The following is a 19,908-nucleotide window of genomic DNA, read 5'->3' on the forward strand; positions in this document are numbered from 1 at the left end:
CTCCAACTGACATCTCTACACAGAGGATTCCCAAATCTACCTCTCCAGCCCCAACTTCCCTCTGCAGTTGGAGCTCCAGGACACTTCCTCGTGCCTTCAGGACATCTCTACTTGGATGTCCCACTGACACCTCAAACGTAACACGTCCAAAACAGAACTCCTCGTCTTTCCACCCAAATCCTGTCCTCTCCGAGACATTGTCATCACATGGCTTATGACCAGTAGAGGGAGAACTGAGCATTCTTACTTTTTTCAACTATTTGATCTTTAAAAAAAAAAACCAAAACTCTAGTGATGGAGCCTGAAGATACTAGTTTTTTTACCTAATCTCTCCTTTTCTGAGAAGCAGTGTGGTTTAGTGGAAAGAGCAAGGGCTTGGGAGTCAGAGTTCTAATCCCAGCTCCACCACTTGTCTGCTGTGTGACTTTGGGCAAGTCACTTAACTTCTCGGTGCCTCAGTTATCTCATCTGTAAAATGAAGATTGACTGTGAGCCCCACGTGGGACTACCTGATTACTATGTATCTACCCCAGTGCTTAGAACAGTACTTGGCACATAGTAAGTGCCTAACAAATACCATCATTATTAGTCTCTAAATTCTGCCATTCATATAGTGATTAAGGCTACACAGGGCAAACCTAACATGAATGGGAGGGGGAAGCCATTCCGACACCATTTTTAAACCCTGACAAAGCTTGCCTTGTTGACCAATTGATGATAGGGAGCGTTGTCACTCTTACTTCCCGTTACAAACCAGCACACGAGGATGTAAGAGCTTGAGGTTGAAGGTGGGCCAATGGGGCACTTTCTATAAAATGACAGCCTCTTGATGATAATAGTGATAATGATATTTGTTAAGCACTTAATATGTGCCAGGCACTGTTCTTGACCTGGGCGCCTGCCCAGAGGTGCTGGCAGGCTCCACGCCTCTCCATGACTCTACTGCATACTGGTCCTAGTGCCCTCCCCTGCACCGGGGTTGGGGGCAAAGGGAGACCAGGCTGAGGACCGGAGAAATCCAAGACGCTCTCGTTCAGTCTGATGGATGAGCAGACATTAGCGTTCCAGAGCACAAGTAGCGGTCCCGGGTGCCAACAACATTCATCTTATTATTCACGTTTACTTGCGTGGAAAGTTAGGTTTGCCCTGTGCTGATTTGGACTGAACAGATGATTTTTCCAGGAGAAAAATCCTCAAAAAATGCACCTAGCCCTGTGCTGCAGTGAGCCGGTCAGCGGTCAGTAAGTTCTGTCGATTGTACAATTAGTATCCTGTCAGTGAGCTGGCTATTAAGATTTCATCTGTTGGCAGTAGATCTAGGTGGTCCCAGGGCTAATTGCCTGGTCTGGGGATTAGACCCTCCCTCTGAGGAAGGACAAGGAGCAGTTCAAATACTCATACGCCAACCTTACCGTGGACATATCTCCTTATAGGGACGGAGATGATGGTTTCGTTAAACTTATTTTAAATTCTTAATGTCTTGGAAAATTTCCGACATTCTCTACACAAACTAAATTAGTACAATTTTCTTCTTCTTTTTTAGGGTCGAGTTTTTGCGGCATTTGAAAAGCTTCTTCCAGATTATGTTTAAAATTGAAACCAAGCCTTGTAATGAAGAAGTTATAGGAGGGGAAAAGATCCTGATGACTTGTGTGGGTGTTGGCTTCTCCAATCTCAGCAAGACCATCAAGTAAGACCACTTCCGAGTAAAACCAGATGGCAGCAAAAGCGGAAACGGCCGAGGACTTCCAAAGTAACCGGGCCAGCGTGGGCTCATCTCTGAGCAGGATGGCTTCGGTCGACGTGAATGTTACGTTCAGAATGGATGAATAAACCAGATTTCTTAAAAAAGCCCACCTAGTCCCCCGCCTCCCTCCTCTGAACGTGAATAGTGTGGCCTTTGTGGGATCTCATCCTGCTGGTATTGGAGCACAGCCAGAAGTGCCATTCAGCTGCAGCCAAACTGAATCTACAAGTGCTCAGTGCTCTCACGATCCCCCAGGCCGGCTGCTAGAAGGCCGCCCTTGTTGTATTGCGTCGGTGTGCCGATTCCCCATCTCTTGCGGTCCTGCCTTAGAAAGTCAGGATGCGCTCTGCTGTGCAGGCGCTGCTCTTCTGGTGGGCTTTCCCTTCACCGGCTCCCAGCTCAGTTATCAGTATATCGATCGATGGGCTTTATTCAGCTCTCACTGTGTGCAGAGCACCGGATTGGGTACCGAAAGCGCCCAGACCAGTGGCTTGAGGCTTCTACCACACTGTCATTGGAGTCCTCGGAGAGTTCTGGGCCATACGTGACACCACGGCATCTGTCGTCTCGTGTTCAGGGTCCACGGGGAATGACTTTAGGCTGATGCAGCAGAGTTCAAGTTTTACACATCCGGCCTGGGAGGAGGCCTCTTTTTGATCACAGAATCCCAGAAATTGGAGGGAACGCCCTCCAGGCTGGTCATGGCTACCCCGCCCAGCCCGGTGGAGAACCCAGGGAAGGAGTCGGCCTGTTCTGTTGCTTTAATTAACACAGTTACAGGGAATCAGTTCTTCCTTAGGCAAGCGGGAGTGTGTAAAGTCAGGGACTGTGGGGTGCTTGTGTAAGCCGTGGATGATATAGGGCCTTGGGCTGACACTGAAAATCCAGCCAAGAAAACATGGGTCTGAGTGTTGAGACAGGTGCACAGATGCTGGCCCTTTGCAAATAGTGAGAGAGCCGGCTGCCCCGTGCCCCGAAGCAGTGAAACGGGATCATCTCGGTAGCTTTTCAAGGAGGAGGGAGTAGTGGGTGAGGATTGTGGCTCCCGCACCTACTGTACTCCCCCAAGCGCTGAATACAGTGCCTGGGAGTCAGAAGCTCATGAGTTCTAATTCCAGCTCCACCACTTGTCTGCTGGGTGGCCTGAGGCAAGTCACTCCTCTGTGCCTCAGTTACTGCATCTGTACAATGGGGATTGACTGTGAGCCCCATGTGGGACAGGGACTATGTCCAACCCAATTTGCTTGTATCTACAGTGCTTAGTACAGTGCCTGGCACATAGTAAGCGCTTAACAGATACCACAGTGATTATTATTATGGCTGCCAAGAGGAGGTGCCTGAGTGTACAAGTAATAATTTCCAATCTCTTCACTACTCTCCTTGCCATCTCCACCAGCTGCAAAATCCTGTCAGACCCCTCCCCGCCCAGGTCTTCCTGGGCTAACACAGTGTCCACCTTTACTGTGCACATCCTCCCTTCAGACCGCAGCAGACTAGTTGAGTAGTGGCCACACCATCAATCAATCAATCGTATTTATTAAGTGCTTACTGTGTGCAGAGCACTGTACTAAGCGCTTGGGAAGTACAAGTTGGCAACATATAGAGACAGTCCCTACCCAACAGTGGCCCCCAGCTGGAGATGGGGGTAAAGTTTGGTCCTCTTCCTGATGGGAGAGCTCCATCACCTGAGAGCTGGTTGGCCCCAAAGTATTAAAATACCCACTCTGGCAGAGCTATGTTAATTGCCTAGGAGAGCACAATAGAATCAGATCTGATGCCTGATTGCCTGCCTGGAACTTACAATCTAGCAGGGGAGAACAACTCTAAAATATATTACAAAGAGGAAGTAATCCCCGTTTTACAGATGAGGTCACTGAGGCCCAGAGAAGTGAAGTGACTTGCCCAAAGTCACACAGCTGACTAGTGGCGGAGCTGTGATTTGAACCCGTGACCTCTGATTCCAAAGCCCGGGCTCTTTCACTGAGCCACGCTGACTTCCTCCTACCTGTTTCAATGTTCAGTTACCAGAATTTATCGACTGTCAGGATATCCAACCTTTTTAGTGCAACTAAGAAGATTTTTGTATTCATTTCCACAGGGAAATGAGCAAACTCGTCACTCCCCATCAATCAGTCGTATTAATTGAGTGCGGACTGTGTGTAGAGCGCTGTACTGAGCGCTTGAAAGCCGTGTGGACTAGTGGAAAGAGCACAGAGCTCTAAGTCCGAGGGCCTGTGTTTGTATCCCAGTTGTGCTACTGCCTATAATGTAATATAATGTAAGTTGCTGAATTTGTCTGTATTACTGAATTACCGACTCCTGTTCAGTTTGTGATTGGCTCCGACCTCCTTGCGGTGGCTGCTAGTTTTTCTTTGTGCCACGAGGATGGGTTTGCTGTTAGCTTGTAAATGAGCAGGGTATCCTTGTCCTTGTTGAATTTCATCCTCTTTTTGTAGGACCGTTTTCCCAATTTACCAACATTACCCTGAAGTGAAAAGTAGTTTGGTTTTAGTGGATTAGAGCACCGGCCTGGGAATCAGAAGGTCCTGGGTTCTAATTCTGGCTCTGCCACTTTGTCTGCTGGGTGACCCTGGGCAAGTCACTTCACTTCTCTGCACCTCAGTTACCTCATCTGTAAAATGGGGATTAAGACTTTGAGCCCCATTTATTTTACTTTTACATATTTATTCTCTCTATTTTATTCTGTTAATATGTTTTGTTCTCTGTCTCCCCGTTCTAGACTGTGAGCCTGCTGTTGGGTAGGGACTGGCTCTATATGTTGCCAAATTGTACTTCCCAAGCGCTTAGTACAGTGCTCTGCACACAGTAAGCGCTCAATAAATACAATTGAATGAATGAATGAGTAGAATGAGATGTACATAAATGCCCTGGGGGGTGAGAGAGGGGGTGAACCCCAGTGTGGGGGTAATGTGGAACTGATGAAGGGGGAGGGGTGGGGCGCTAGATCAGAGAAGCCTTCTTGGAGGAGACGTGATTTCAGGAGGACTGGGCAGAGTAGTGGTCTGCCAGATGTGAAAGGGGAGGGAGTTCTGGGGCAGGCACAGAGGCAGGAGATTGATAGCAGAAGAGATGCAAGTGAGGCACTGTGAGATGGCATTAGGGGAGCGAAATGCGTGTGCTGAGTTGTAGTGGAAGAGGAGTGAGACTTGCTAGGAAGGATGGAGCTGATGAATGGAATGTCTCAGTGCTGGTGACTGTAGACTAAGCTCTAGACTGTAGCTCGTTATGGGCAGGGAACATGCCTGCTAAATATGTTGCATTGTACTCCCCTAATCACTTAGTTTAGTGCTCTTGGCATAGTAAGCGCTTAATAAAAACCTTTTGATTGACGATCAGGAGTTTCTGTTTATGCAGAAATATATGGGCAACAATTGGAGGTTTTAGAGGAATGAATGGGAAGAGTCACAAAATACCGTAATTCTTACAGACGTGTGCCGAAGGACATTTTAGAAAGACGTAGTAAAGACATATGGACTGGAGGCTGGGAGGTCAGGGAAGAGTCTGATGCCATGGCTGAGCATGGATATGGAAAGACTGTAAGCCTGGTGTGGGCGGGGATTGTCTCTCTTTATTGCTGAATTGTACTTTCCAAGCACTTAGTATAATGCTCTGCACACAGTAAGTGCTCGTGAATGAATGAATGAAAGGGGCTGGACTAGCATGCTGGCAGTTTGGATGGAAAGAAAGGGGTGGATTCTGAAAGTATTGAAAAACCAACATGATTTGGCAACTGGTTACAGGCTTGAGAGATGGCGAGGGTGGTGGTGGTGTCAACTGTGATGGGAAAGTTCAGTGGAAAGGATTTGGAAGGGAAGATGAGGAGTTCAGTTTTTGACATATTGAACTTGATGTGGAGGGGCAGGCCAGGTAGATTCTGGAGACAGGAGGAAGTGTGAATGCAGAGGAGGAGAGGGGACAGGGTAGCTTTGAGGTGGTAGTTAAAGTCATGGGAGTAGGTGGGCTCCTTAAGAGAGTGAGTGTAAAGCGAGACACGAAGGGGACCCAGGAAAGAGCCTTGAGACACACCCAAAGTTTGGGCATGGGCAGGAGATCCGGGGAAAGAGACTGAGAAGGATCAACTAGAGAGGTAAGGGAGAACCAGGACAGAACTCTGTCAGTATAACCAAGTGAGATAGTGTTCCCAGATGGGAGCGGTACACAGTGCCATTGGCAAGCAAGAGGTTGAGGAGGAGGGTTAGGATGGAGTAGAGTCTGTTAGATTGTGTGGGAAGAAAATCATGGTGACCTTGGAGAGAGTGGTCTCTGTGGAGTGAAGGGGGGAAGAAACCAGATTATAGAGAGTCAAGGCGGGAACTGGAGGACAGGAAGCAAAGGCTCCATTTGAGGAGTTTGGCTAGGAATGGGAGGAGGGAGATCTGGTGATAGCTGGATGGTAGAGAAGGGTCCAGAGAAGGTTCTCTTAGGCTAGGGGAGACATAGGTGTGTTCGAAGGCAGAGGGGAAAGAGCTAGTAGAGAGTGAATGGTTGAAGATGGTGGTCAAGGAGGGAAGAAAAGGGTGCAAGTGTTTTTAGAAGATGAGAGGAATTGGGTCCGGGGGGGTCCCACTGCAGGGAGGTAGATCTTGAAGGGCCAAGAAGGAGGGAGTAGATCACATGGTGGGAGGGAATGGGAAGTTCGGGGTGAGATTTTGGGTGAGTTTATGTCTCCCGGTTTCGATTTTATCAATGCTCTTTTCACTAGACCACGCCACTTCTTGGGGAACAGAGACTGATGTGTTTAGATATTCCAGGCCATCTTGACCAGAGAAGATGGAGAAGCATCATTGGCTGCCCACCTCCTAAGGTGACAACTTGGGCTCCAGGCTGGCCAATGCTAGTCTGTGCTCTGGGTTCCCTCTTTCCTCATCTGTAAAATGGGGATCCAATACCTGTCTTTGTTTTTGTTTTTGCTTCAATGGTATTAAGGACTTATTGTGTGTCAAGCGCTGGGGTAGGTACAAGTTAATCAGGCCAGATACATTCCCTGTCCCACACGGGGCTGACAGTCTAAGTAGGAGGGAGACCGGGTATTGGATCCCCATTTTGCAGTTGAGGAAACTGAGGCACAGAGACGTTGAGTGACTTGCCCAAGATCACACAGCAGACAAGTGGCAGAGCTGGGATTAGAACCCAGGTCCTCTGGCTCCCAGGCCCGTACACTTTCCACTAGGTCATGCTGTTCTCCCTCCTACTTAGACTGGGGCTGTATCTAGTCTCTACCCCAAGGCTACAGACAGTGCCCGGTACAGAGCGTTAAGGAGCCCCAGTTCTTCATGGCTAGAGAACCTCTCTTCCGCAGCATCCTCTCTGCTGTTCTTGCCTTCCTCAGTAACCCAATGACTTGGACAACACATAAGCAAGCGAAGGCTTTAATTGCTGTGGAGCTTCCCCCCACCCCCACAATCACACACACACAAACACACACACACACTCCTCACTCTCCCTCTCTCTCACACCCACTCTTTGGGTATACTCCAAAGGGAGCCTCCTCTCCAATGGATAACAGGCAGGGAGACTCAATACAGGTTGAGTGATTCCATTGTTGGTAGCCTAAAGGACTACGTCCTTTTGCGGGACCCCAGCCTCCTGGTCTCAACCTGTCTTTTCATCCTACATTCTCCTCTGCAAACCTGGCCTTCCGCCTTTCATTCTATAGCCCTATATTCTATGGCTCTATTGGGGATGTGCCCATAGGGCCAGTAGCCATGGTAACATTAAGTGCTTACATTTTATTATTGCAATTATTATTATTTGCGAGATCACCGTCCCTCCACACACCCTTGTTTTCCCTTTGGCTTTGCTAAAGCCACCCAATTAAGTTTTGGCAGTTGGGTCCCATCGAATCGTAAACGGATAGATTAAAGCGTCATTCATTGAGTTTTGTGACAGGTTAGGGAAAGAAGTGGAGGCTTTTGGAGCTCGTTGTGGGCAGGGAATGTGTCTGTTATTTTGTACTCTTCCAAGCGCTTAGTACAGTGCTTTGCACACAGTAATCGCTCAATAAATACGACTGAATTAATGAATGGGTTGAGGTTGAGGGGAAGAAGGGGGAAGCAGAGTCCCCAGGGATAGAGAAGTGAAGGAAAGTAGGGCCAATGGGGGCAGTTGTGAAGAAGGGCATGTCCCCAGGAGATTTTCACACTGCTGTCAAAGGTGGGAGGGAGACTGGGATTTTGGGCTTCATTGAACATGTACGGCCAGTGCCTGGCTCTTTATAAGCAATGGAAGGTTCCTTTGCACTGCAGGCCTCGATTGCTCACCCTGATCCTAGAAGCTGGCAGGATCTTCAAGGCCAGGCCTCCTCTCACCGCTTACTAAGCTGGAGGCCAGCCTGGGCGCTCCCCTGCCCTTGACTCTAGCAGACGCTCCAGGAGCGAGAAGCAGCGTGGCTCAGTGGAAAGAGCCCGGGCTTTGGAGTCAGAGGTCATGGGTTCAAACCCTGGCTCCACCAATTGTCAGCTGTGTGACTTTGGGCAAGTCACTTAACTTCTCTGCCTCAGTTACTTCATCTGTAAAATGGGATTAAGTCTGTGAGCCCCCGGAGGGACAACCTGATCACCTTGTAACCTCCCCAGTGCTTAGAACAGTGCTTTGCACATAGCGCTTAATAAATGCCATTATGATGATGATGATGAGCGAGTCAGGATCGTGGGGACAAGCTGGAAGCACCTGTCATCTCTTCCAGGCTCCGGTGCTGGAGCAGAGGCTCCCCTCACCCTACTAGGGTCCAGGTCCTGGTGGAAGCTCACTGCCCAGCGCTGAGCATTCAGTACAGTGTCAACTGCTTAATACAGTGCTCTGCACGAGAGGAAGCACTCAGTAAATACCACTGATTGATTCTGGGACTTCGAGCTGGCCGCAGCCATGTGCTGTGGTTGGAAGCCTGGTTATTTTTGGGTCCCCATTAAGGGACAGGAGGACACTTCTGCCCCTGGAAGCCCTCCCCCATTAACATCCCACTCCTTTCCAACTAATGCCCCTGCTCTCAAACGAACAGTTACCCCCACATAGGCTCATTAGGTACTGTGTTCTCGACTTGCCCCCTGTAGAAATGTGGCCGCAAACAATGTGATGACTGAAAACTAGAATTCCTGAAAAACAAGATAAATGGCTGAGGAAGATTAGTCACCATGGTAAAGGAGAAAAAAAGTGGGCTCCAGCTAAGAGGAAGAGAAAGACAAGATTACACAGAATTATGCATGAATCACCAACAGCGTTAAAGGAGCCCCTTCTCTGTGTAGATCACCGTACTAGGCACTTGGGAGGTGTACGGGGTACAATCTCTGCTCTCAAAGACCTTGCAATATAATGGGGAAGACAAACAGAGCATTGATAAAGATACAATAAAAACAGAAATAAGGGTACAGATAGAATAACAGCTGTGGTATTTGTTAAGTGCTTACTATGGGTCAAGTACTGTTTGGAAAAGCTGGGGAAGATACAAGAAAATCAGGTCAGACACAGACACGGTCCCTGGCCCACACAGGGCTCACTAAATAGGAAGGAGAACAGCTCCTGAATCCCCATTTTACAGATGAAGTAAGTGGGGTGCAGAGGAGTTAAGTGACTTGTCCAGTGTCACACAGCAGGCACATGGCAGTTGGGATTAGAACCCAGGTCCTCTGATTCCCAGGCCTCTGCTCTTTCCACTAGGCCGTGCTGCTCCATATTTACAAATGAAATCAATGAAATGCAAGCTGTTTTCGACTTCAGGCTCTGAGTTAATGAAGAGTACTTTCCACATTTCCACATTTCCATCCTGTTTCACTTTTACAGCAGACTTGTTTGGACTTTCCAACACTAACCTTTATGGTCTGGTGGGGGGTAGGGTTTGTGGGCTGAGGGTCTAGGGGGAGGGAACAGAAACTGAGAAGAAATGGAGAAACCTGTTGATAAAAGGTGACGGGGGAAAGTTTAAAGAGGGTGGTGGGAAGTGGAGTCTTGGGACTGTGAGATGAGAGGGTTGACACATCATTTTAATGCCCACTGAATAGAAGTCAGCTATCTCTCATGGAACATCTGTGACTCAATATTAATAGATTAATGTAACCACATTACTCATCTATAATTGAGTTCACAATTCAGGGAAATTTTAGCAAAAATAGGGTAACTGATCTTAGTTAAAGAAGCCAATCCCTGATTTATAACACTGTTCCTATGGGAAAATTAGTTCTGATTTACAGTGGTTTGTTTTAATTGGTTCCAGAAAACAGTGTATTATGTTGTCAGTCTGAGGGCTGCCTGTTGAAAAACAAATATCCCTAGGAGTGCTCTGGTGGCTTGATGGGGTGTCATAACTGGGAAAATAGATATTTTATTTCACCTCCAGCGAGCCTGGGCACACTTGCAGATTATCTGTGTAATTCAGAACTAAAAAATATACTGACCTCACTTTTCTAGATATTCCAACTAAAATCTTTAGTTGGAACCACTACCTCCAACTAGTAGGGGACCTGAATGATCTAGGTCATTGCCTAGTAGAGATGGCGAATCACCAGCAGTGGAAAGTGTATACTTTGTCATCAGTTGTATTTATTGAGCGCTTACTGTGTGCAGAGTACTGAACTAAATGCGTGGGAGACTACAGCAAAACAGAGTTGGTAGACATGTTCCCTGCCCACAATGAGTGTATGGCCTAGAGGGAGAGACAGACAGTAATATAAATAAATTACCAATATGCATAGAAGTGCTGTGGGGCTGAGGGAGGGGTGAATAAGGGGTGTAAATCCAAGTGCGAGGGTGAAGCAGAAGGGAGGGGGAGAAGAGGAATTGAGGGCTTAGTTGGGGAAGGCCTCTTGGAGGAGATGGGCATTTAATGAGGCTTTGAAAGTAAGGAGAGGGATCTTCTGTGGGATACAAAGAGGGAGGGTGTTCCAGGCCAGAGGCAGGATGTGGGCGAGGGATCGGCGGTGAGATAGACGAGATTGAGTTACAGTGAGTGGGTTGGTGTTAGGAGCAAAGCATGCTGGCTGGGTTGTAGGAAATCAGGGCCGTAAAGTAGGAAGGGTTAGGCGATTGAGTACTTTAAAGCCCATGGTAAGGCATTTCTATTTGATGCAGGACCACAGGAAGCGCTCAATAAATATACGATTGAATGAATGAACGACTGGAGATTCTTGAGCAGAGGGGGAACGTGGACTGAAGAGTTTTGTAGAAAAATGATCCAGGCAGCGGAGTGAAGTATGGACTGGAGGCGGGGAAAGACAGCAGGCTGGTTCTATCTACAGGGGCTGGCTTGCTGGGGGAGGGGGGAGTGTATATGGGGGGGGGGGACGGGGGGCAAGGAGAAGGACAGGGTAGTGTTGGCCAAACATCCCAGGGTTGGGAAATTTCAATGAGGAAGGACAAGTCCCTAGAAGGGGGAATTATAGCAGCAACTAACCCAGTAGTAGTGGCCAGTAGCCCAGCTCTTCCAGGAACCCCTTCTGCTCCTTCCACTGGAGAAGTCCAGCCACCCTCAGCCCGCTGATGCAGAAGGGTCGTGGCTGCTGTTGCTACTACCACTGTTGTGTCCCATTCCCAAATCGGCAGAGTGCCTAATAATAATAGTAATAGTGATAATTATGGTACTTGTTAAGTGCTATCTATGTACCAACCACTGTTCTAAGTGCTGGGGTAGATACAAGTTAATCAGGTCGGACACAGTCCCTGTCCCATATGGGCCTCCCAGTCTTAAGCCCCATTTTACAGGTAAGGTAACGGAGGCCCGGAGAAGTTAAGTATAGAGCCTGGCTTGGAGCAGGGCCTGGGCAATCAGCCCATTTGTCCTCCCTCCCTCCCTCCCTCCCTCCCTTCCACCTATAGGAAAGGAAATGGGGCGAAGCTAGCATGTATGCGTCCGTCTTTTGTTCTTTCTGCACTCAGAATGCACTTGTTTTATTGCACTCCATTTTCAAGGATCAATGTTTCTTCTGCTGGAATTTAATGGGGAAAAGCTAGCATGTTTCTTTTGTTCTTTCTGTAGGCAGGACGAAACTGTTTTGTTGTACTTTATTTTCACAGAACAGCATTTCTTCCACTGGAATTTGCACCACAAGCACCGAACTGATTGAGCTCAGAAAACAAAGCAAGAAGGTGTGAACTTTTTTCATCCTTCTCAATAGATTGTTGACAGTAAAGAAAAAATTTAAGCAACAAAATAACCCTACTAGCCTTTCACAAGATGCAGTCAAGGAATAACCAGTAAGAGGCAAGGAAGTCACCTATAGGAAAAAGCTCTAGGCCTAGCTTAGTGAACACAATGCGTTTCAAGAGAAAAACCTGATTTTCTTTCTCTCTTCCGGCTTTGAGCCTTTCAATAGATCAGATCTCCCACTTTCTTAAAAACATTTGTTTTGATATTTGTGCTAAATGAGTTGTGATGCTCACAGTTGTGGACTCCAGTTTGAGGTACAGTGGTCCAAAGTATGAATTATCAAAGCCCCAGACGATTTTGCAACAAGACGGCAAAAACGAAAATGGTGTCAGGCTAGAAAAACGAAACAGTAGGCTGACAAAGGATGTCTATGGGTACGTGTGGCCAAATGCCATGGTTTCTTCATCAGCCTATTTTGCTGAAACTTCATTGCCACTGGCGTTTTCTTCAAGTATGACAGAGATTCTTTTAAATTAGAAAAATGAGGTAATCTGTTAAGAATCTGTTGATAACTTCTTTTGACTCTCTGCTTTTTTCCTCTGAGGATTTACTATAATCTGTAGAGTTCCTACTTTCCTGCCCTGAGTTTTCCAGTTCCTTCTCCTCCCATCTGTGTTGTGAAAGAGAAGTGGGTGGAGAGGAAAGGAAAGGAGGGAAGAAAGGAAAGGAAGGAAGAAAGGAAAGAGCTAAGGGTGTGGGGGGGAAGCTTCCCTTCCCCCAACCAGCAGTTTTGTGCACAGATACGAGATCCAGAATGGGGTCAAGGATAGGAACAGAAACTAGTCAGTCGGATCACATTGTGCAGGACATAGGCAAGGCTAGAAAAAGAAGGATGAGCCAGGGCAAGGGCTTAAGGGAAGAGGAGAATAAGTGGGGAGAGGGAAATGAGGGAAAGGAAAAAAGGCAGCAACAATGGAGTGACTGAGTGCTTTAAAGCCCTTGATAAGGAGTTTCTTTTTTATGCAGAGGTGTTCCTGCCCACAAGGAGTTTAAAGTCTAGAGGGACTATATCCATATCCCTCCGCATCTAGCAAAAACTCCTCAGTATTGGCTTCAGGGCTCTCCACCAACCCTCCCCATCTTTTATGTCAGCCCTTTTCTCCAGCTACTCCAGCCTTCATTCCTCCCTAACTAACCTAGCTGTACCTCGCTCTTGAGTCTCCTGCCTCTGTCCCCTCGATCGTGCTGTGCCACCACCCTGGAACTCCCTCCTTATCCTAATCCAACAGATCACGGCTCTTCCCATCTTCAAAGCCTTAATCCGACAAGGCTTTCGCAAACTCAAGTCACATCAACTCATATTAAACAACCTCTAGCGTTTATGTATATAAGGGCTCCATCAACACTTAGGTGCATATGCCAATTTCATCTGATCCCCTTATTTTAAATATTTTTAGATCTGCCTCTCCCATTAAAATGGAAGGTCCTGTGGGCAAGGGACCTGTTTTATATTTCTGTGATACTTTCCTGTTGGTACAGTACACTGCACCAGTGGACAGTGCTTAGAACAGTGCTTTGCAAATAGTAAGCGCTTAATAAATGCCATCATTATATGCTCAATACCTTTAATACTACTGTTACAACTGCTTCTACTGCTACTACTACTATTCCAATGATCTCTTTAAACACATCTACCACTAGCGAGGAAGAATAGCGTGCCTACCACCATGTGAAGTCATGGCTTTCCTTCCAAAAAAGTGAAGTGGGTACTGCAGTTAAAGCCATGAAGAATGGCCAAATGCAAGAATCTGTCATAGATTTTACAAAGGCATTTGACCCCATTAGTAGACCTTGGGCAACTAGTGAAAATGTTTCAAAGCCCCGAGAAGTTTATCAAGGTCTTAAGATTATTCCAAGGTGATATAGGGCTGATTGTGTCAAAATTGAACAGAACTTTTCTCACACTTTCCCTATGGCCAAGTAAAGCAGGACAGCGTATTATGTCCAGTCTTGTTCAACTTATTCTACCCAGCCATATTTGAGCGTAATAATAATGATAATAGTAATAATGGTAGGATTTGTTAAGCACCTGCTTGGTACCAAACACTGTGTAAGCACTGGGGCACATGCAAAATAATCAGGTCAGACACAAAGTCCCTGTCCCGCATGGGGTTCACAACACTTGTCCTACCACACCTTGACTACTGTATCAGCCTTCTCACTGACCTTCCTGCCTCCTGTCTCTCCCCAATTTTTCTAGAAAAAAAAATTCAGTCCATGTTTCCCCACTTCTCAAGAACAGAAGCTCCTTACCATTGGCTTAGTACAGTGCTCTGCACATAGTAAGCGCTCAATAAATAAGATTGATTGATTGATTTAAAGTGCCCGATCGCATTGCCCCCTGCTATCTTTCCTCCCTGATATCTCACCGCAATCCTAGAGGCATTTGCCTACTAAGTCCTCATTTCCCCTGTTCCCTCTCCCTTCTGCATCATCCTTTCACTTGGATTTGTACCCTTTATTCCCTCACCATCAGCCCCACAGCATTTCTACACATGTCCCTAATTTATTTATTTATATTAATAGCTGTCTCCCCCTCTAGACAGTAAGCTTTTTGTCAGCAGGGAACGTGTCTACCAACTCTGTTGTATTGTACTCTTCCAGGCATTTAATATAGCACTCTGTACAGATGCTCAATAAATTATATTGATTGATTTGGCTGGTGAAAATGTATTTTCAAATATCCCGGTGGGGTTTATAGACATTTTGAAAACCTTAGTGGTAGCATCTGTTAGAGTGCTTTAGCCTGAGAGGAAGAAGCTTTGGCTTTTTCATACTCTACGTTCCCAAAGTGCAGCACTGACTATGGAGGAGCAATATATTAAAAAGATCTTCAAACGAGAAGTCCAATGTTAGGCTGTTAAGGGTCCCTGCTCCCATCCTGCTCCATTCACGTTAGGCTGGGGATAAAAGCTGCTCCTGCTTGCTCCCGGATTCCTCTGTCCCTCTGAGGTTTTAAGCCTATTTTGTCTATCTGTGTTGAGAAGCAACGTGACCTAGGGGATAGAGCATGGGCCTAGGAGTTAGAAGGATCTGGGTTCTAATCCTGGTTCCACCACTTGTCTTCTGTGTGACCTTGGGCCTCAGTTCCCTCATCTGTGAAATGGGGATTAAGACTTTGAGCCCCATATGGTACATGGACTGTGTGCAACCTGATTAACTTGTATCTTCCCCAGCAGTTGCTACAGTGCCTGGCACATAGTAAGTGCTTAAAAAATACCATTAAACCTCCCCCCCCCAACACCCCAACAACTGGGAAGGCTATTTTCCAGTGATGCTGAATCAACAAGGCTAGTATACCCTTTGGCAGCTATGGCAGAAAGTACCTGACTTAAGGATTCAGCCTAAGGGCAGTTGCAGTGTTCACCTTTCTTTTCCGCTCATCCCCACTATTAATAATAATAATAATAATGGCATTTATTAAGCGCTTACTATGTGCAAAGCACTGTTCTAAGCGCTGGGGAGGTTACAAGGCGATCAGGTTGTCCCACCTGGGGCTCACAGTCTTCATCCCCATTTTTACAGATGAGGTAACTGAGGCCCAGAGAAGTTAAGTGACTTGCCCAAAGTCACACAGCTGACAATTGCCGGAGCCGGGATTTGAACCCATGACCTCTGACTCCAAAGCCCAGGCTCTTTCCACTGAGCCACGCTGCTTCTCTAAGAAGCTTCTCTATTAGAAAAGCAGCATGGCATAGTGGATAGAGCACAGGCTTGGGAGTCAGAAGATCATGGGTTCTAATCCCGGCTCTGCCGCTTTTCTGCTGTGTGACCTTGGGCAAGTCACTTCACTTCTCTGGCCTCCGTTTCCTCATCTGTAAAATGGGGATTGAAACTGTGAACCGCACATGGGACAGGGACTATGTCCAACCCGATCTGCTTGCATCCACCCCTGCGCTTAGTACAGTGCCTGGCACATAGTTAAGCGCTTAACAAATACCGTTATTATTATCATTATATTGGTCCAGTGGAAAGGGCACTGTTCAGGGAATCAGGAAACCTGAATTCTAATCTGGCTCTGCCTGCAGGGGTTATGCCACCAGTGGTGAAGCTTTCTGCCTGAAGAACCACCTGGGGCTGTCTGTGAAGGGGCCAGGCCTGGGAGGAATTTTAAAATTTTATGGCCAGCCTGAGTGGCAAAGTCCACAGTGGCTCCCAGGGGCAATGGCCTGCTGGGTCATGGCACTATGCCATGGTCACTGGGGCCTGAACATAAAAAACCTTCAAATGCACTTCACACCCACCTACTTGCTTGTTGCCCCGTGTGTCCCAGTGGGAACCACTAGTACCACAATCAATTCCTTGGAATGGATTCTTGGTTCCAAAGTCCCAGAACCAAGGCTCTTCACTGTGGCCGAGGGAAACACCCAGGAACTGCAGCCTCGCTTCCCGACGCTCTCGGCGCCCCCCTCCAAGGCAGCTGAGTGAACCGCCTTCCCTCCCCATCACCCAGGACCCCTGCCCCCAGCCTACTTTCTGCACCAGCCGTGCTGCCACCCCGGGAACTGGCAGCGGCTTCCGTCTGCGTTATCAAGGAGATTTCATCCCATCCTGGTTTCCACCGCCCTGGTGGGAAGAATATCAACACCTGCAGCATGAGGCCTCATAGAACCTCAGGAAAGCTAATGGTTGCAGGAGCTGTTGATCTGGCAACGGGTATGCCGCGGACTCGGAATCACAAGGAGCCTGAAACTCTGCCCCTCTAGCCACAGCTCCCTAGAGACTTTTGAAGCAGCATGGAATAGTAGAGAAACAGCATGGCATAATGGTTCGAGCACGGGCCTAGGAGGTAGGTCATGGGTTCTAATCCCAGCTCTGCCACTTAATAATAATTGGGGTATTTGCTAAGTGCTTACTGTGTGCACCAGGCACTGTACTAAGCGCTGGGGTGGATGCAAGCAAATCAGGTTGGACAAAGTCCCTGTCCCATGTGGGGCTCACAGTCTCAATCCCCGTTTTACAAATATGGGAACTGAGGCACAGAGAAGTGAAGTGACTTGCCCAAAGTCACCCAGCAGGCTAATGGCACAACCACTTAGGGAAAACCTCTTGGAGGAGGTGTGCCTTCAATAAGGCTTTGAAGGTGGGGAGAGTAATTTTCTGTCGGATATGAAGAGGGAGGGTGCTCCAGGCCAGAAGCAGGACTTGGGTGAGAGGTTGGTGGTGAGATCGATGAGATTGAGCTAAAATGAATAGGTTGGCTTAGAGGAGCAAAGTGTGTGGGCTGGGTTGTAGTAGGAGAGTAGTGAGGAGAGGTAGGAGGGGGCAAGGTGATTCAGTGCTTTAAAGCTGATGGTGAGGAGTTTCTGTCTGATGCAGAGATGGATGGGCAATCACTGGAGGTTCTTGAGGAGTGGGGAAAAATGGACTGAACATTTTTGTAGAAAAATGATCCGGTCAGCAGAGTGAAGTATGGATTGGAGTGGGGAGAGATAGAAGGCAGGGAGATCAGCAACGAGGTTGATACAGTAATTAAGGCAGGATAGGATAAGTGGCTGGATTTACACGGTCACAATTTGGATAGAGAGAAAAGAGCAGACTTTAGCGATGTTGTGAAGGTTGAACTGACAGGAGTTAGTGATAGACTGAATATGTGGGTTGAATGAGAGAGAGGAGTCAAGGATAATGCCAAGGTTATAGGCTTGTGAGCCAGAAAAGACGGTGGTGCTATCTACAGTGATGGGAAAGTCTGGGGGAGGACAGGGTTTGGGTGGGAAGATAAGGAGTTCTGGTTTTGACATGTTAGGTTTGAGTCTGGTATGCAAGAATGAGAAATGATCTGACTGTCTTGGAGCAGAGGTTCTTCAGGATTATGACACCAAGAGGGAGAAACCAAGGCAATGTCAAGCCCTGTGGGCAAACAAGGGTAATCTTTATCTGAGCAAAAAGCAGAAGGGGTTGTCAATCACACATTGCTCTTATCAACCATACTCGCATACATCAATAAAATATCTCACTCAAAGGGTGTGTGTGTGTGTGTGTGTGTGTGTGTGTGTGTGTGTGTGCTGTCTGTCAAAGATTTAAGTGGGGTGTTTTGATATGACTGATTTGATCCACTAAAATTTCCAAACTAAAAATTTTGAAAGCAATTTTAATCCAAGTGTCAAAGTTCACGGGATCCACAAGAGTAGTAATGGGGTGCTTATTTGGTACAACAATAGATATCTTCATCTCTTTGTGTATGTAGAAATGTGCCTAATGAACATGATTTTTACTTTGTGGGGTTTTGTTCTCCTAAGTGGTTTCTGTGAAGGACTGAAATCAGAGTTGTAAAAAAAAAGAATAAAATGACTTCCACCCCCACTTCTGAAAGACGGCTTCACATGTACAGATAAAAACAGCCAAAAGGTCATTGCTCTGGCCCGGTTAGAGACTCAAAATAGAATTTGCCTAGAGAACAGAAGAAATCATTTGCCTTCAGGGTCAAAAGAGAATTGATAATAATAATGGCATTTATTAAGTGCCATTGTGCAAAGCACTGTTCTAAGTGCTGGGGAGGTTACAAGGTGATCAGGTTGTCCCACGGTTGGCTCACAGTCTTAATCCCCATTTTACAGATGAGGTAACGGAGGCACAGAGAAGTTAAGTGACTTGCCCAAAGTCACACAGCTGACAAGCGGCGGAGCCGGGATTAGAACCCATGACTTCTGACTCCAAAGCCCATGCTCTTTCCACTGAGCCATGCTGCTTCTCTGATTGATAACATATAGGATGTCCTTTCCAATCACACAGGTGCTTCTCCAGTGTTAGGGATTTGATCGACCCCAAATACTAACATGTTTCCTCAGGGAATTACATCACTTGAGCATTTTCAGTCACTCTAACTGCAATTTGGGTGGCAGTGTAAGCTGAAGAGTAGGTTGCAGATTTTACTTCGTGCGAGGAAATTGTGGGAAGTAGATAGAACTATTCATTCATATTTCATTGCGACGAAAAATGCCTTGAAAAGCAGTGCAGGAAAAAAGCAGTTGCTTAAAAGGTGCAATTTATTTGAATTTTCGAATCGGTCCTCTGGCTAGTGGAGTGCTCCTGGGAGTGTGATTAATCCTTGTTTCCTGCTTTACACTGCAGCAGCTGGCTCTTCGTTGCTGTGTCTCAAGCAAATCCTCCTGGGCTGATGGATTTTAACAATCAATCAATTAATCAATGATATTGAATGCTTTCTGTGTGTAGAGCACTATACTAGGCAGGTGCTATACTAGCACTATACTAGACAAGACTAGATTGTCTTGTCTTATGCTGTCGAGTCATTTCCGACTCATAGCGACACCACGGACACATCTGCCCCGGAACACCCCACTCTCCACCTGAAATCGTTCTGGTAGTGTATCCATAGAGTTTTCTTGGTAAAACTACAGAAGTCGTTTACCATTGCCTCCTTCCGCACAGTAAACCTGAGTCTCCGCTCTCGACTCTCTCCCATGCCGCTGCTGCCCAGTGTAGGTGAGCTTTGACTTGTAGCAGATTGCCTTCCGCTCGCTAGCCACTGCCCAAGCTAGGAATGGAATGAACAGGCCTCTGCTTGACTCTCCCGCCCGTAGCCGAGACTGGTAGAGGACTGGCAACTCTCCAGGTGCGACCCTGAGAGGGGAAAGTTAGGGACAGGGAAAATAATAGAGTATATTTGGCACATACTAAGTGCTTAACAAATACCATAATTATTATTATATCCCTAGATTGTAACCTCCTCTCTAGACTGTAAGGTCTTAATGGGCAGGGAACGTTGTCTACCAACTCTGTTGTATTGTACTCTCCCAAGTGCTTAGTACACTGCCCTGCACACAGTAAGTCCTCAGTAAATAAGATTGGCTGACTGATTGCTATGATAATAATAATAATAATAGTAATAATAATGGTATTTGTTAGGTGCTTACTATGTTCCACTTAGCATACTAAGCAATGGGGTAGATACAAGTTAATCAGGCTGGATATTGTCCCACATGGGGCTTATAGTCTAATTAGGAGGGAGAACAGGTATTGACTTCCCATTTTATAGATGAGGAAA

The 19,908-nt window shown here is 46.9% G+C and overlaps 1 protein-coding gene and 1 non-coding gene across 2 annotated transcripts in view; one reads left to right on the forward strand and one right to left on the reverse strand.

The window, feature by feature from the left end:
* The window catches only part of RCL1 (RNA terminal phosphate cyclase like 1), a 43,084-nt gene extending 41,233 nt beyond the window's left edge, over positions 1-1,851 (forward strand). Inside the window, exon 9 of the mRNA XM_038769764.1 lies at positions 1,544-1,851. Within this exon, the coding sequence (XP_038625692.1) occupies positions 1,544-1,694 (151 nt within the window). The 3' untranslated portion in view covers positions 1,695-1,851. The remainder of the gene's footprint in view (positions 1-1,543) is intronic.
* Positions 1,852-19,356: 17,505 nt separating this feature from the next.
* On the reverse strand, positions 19,357-19,494 carry LOC119948363. Its single transcript, XR_005456764.1, has one exon. It is a non-coding gene; the product is annotated as a small nucleolar RNA SNORA7 (small nucleolar RNA).
* Between the last annotated feature and the right edge of the window lie 414 nt (positions 19,495-19,908).

The sequence above is a fragment of the Tachyglossus aculeatus genome, chromosome X4 (assembly GCF_015852505.1).
Source record: "Tachyglossus aculeatus isolate mTacAcu1 chromosome X4, mTacAcu1.pri, whole genome shotgun sequence".
NCBI classification, from domain to species: domain Eukaryota; kingdom Metazoa; phylum Chordata; class Mammalia; order Monotremata; family Tachyglossidae; genus Tachyglossus; species Tachyglossus aculeatus.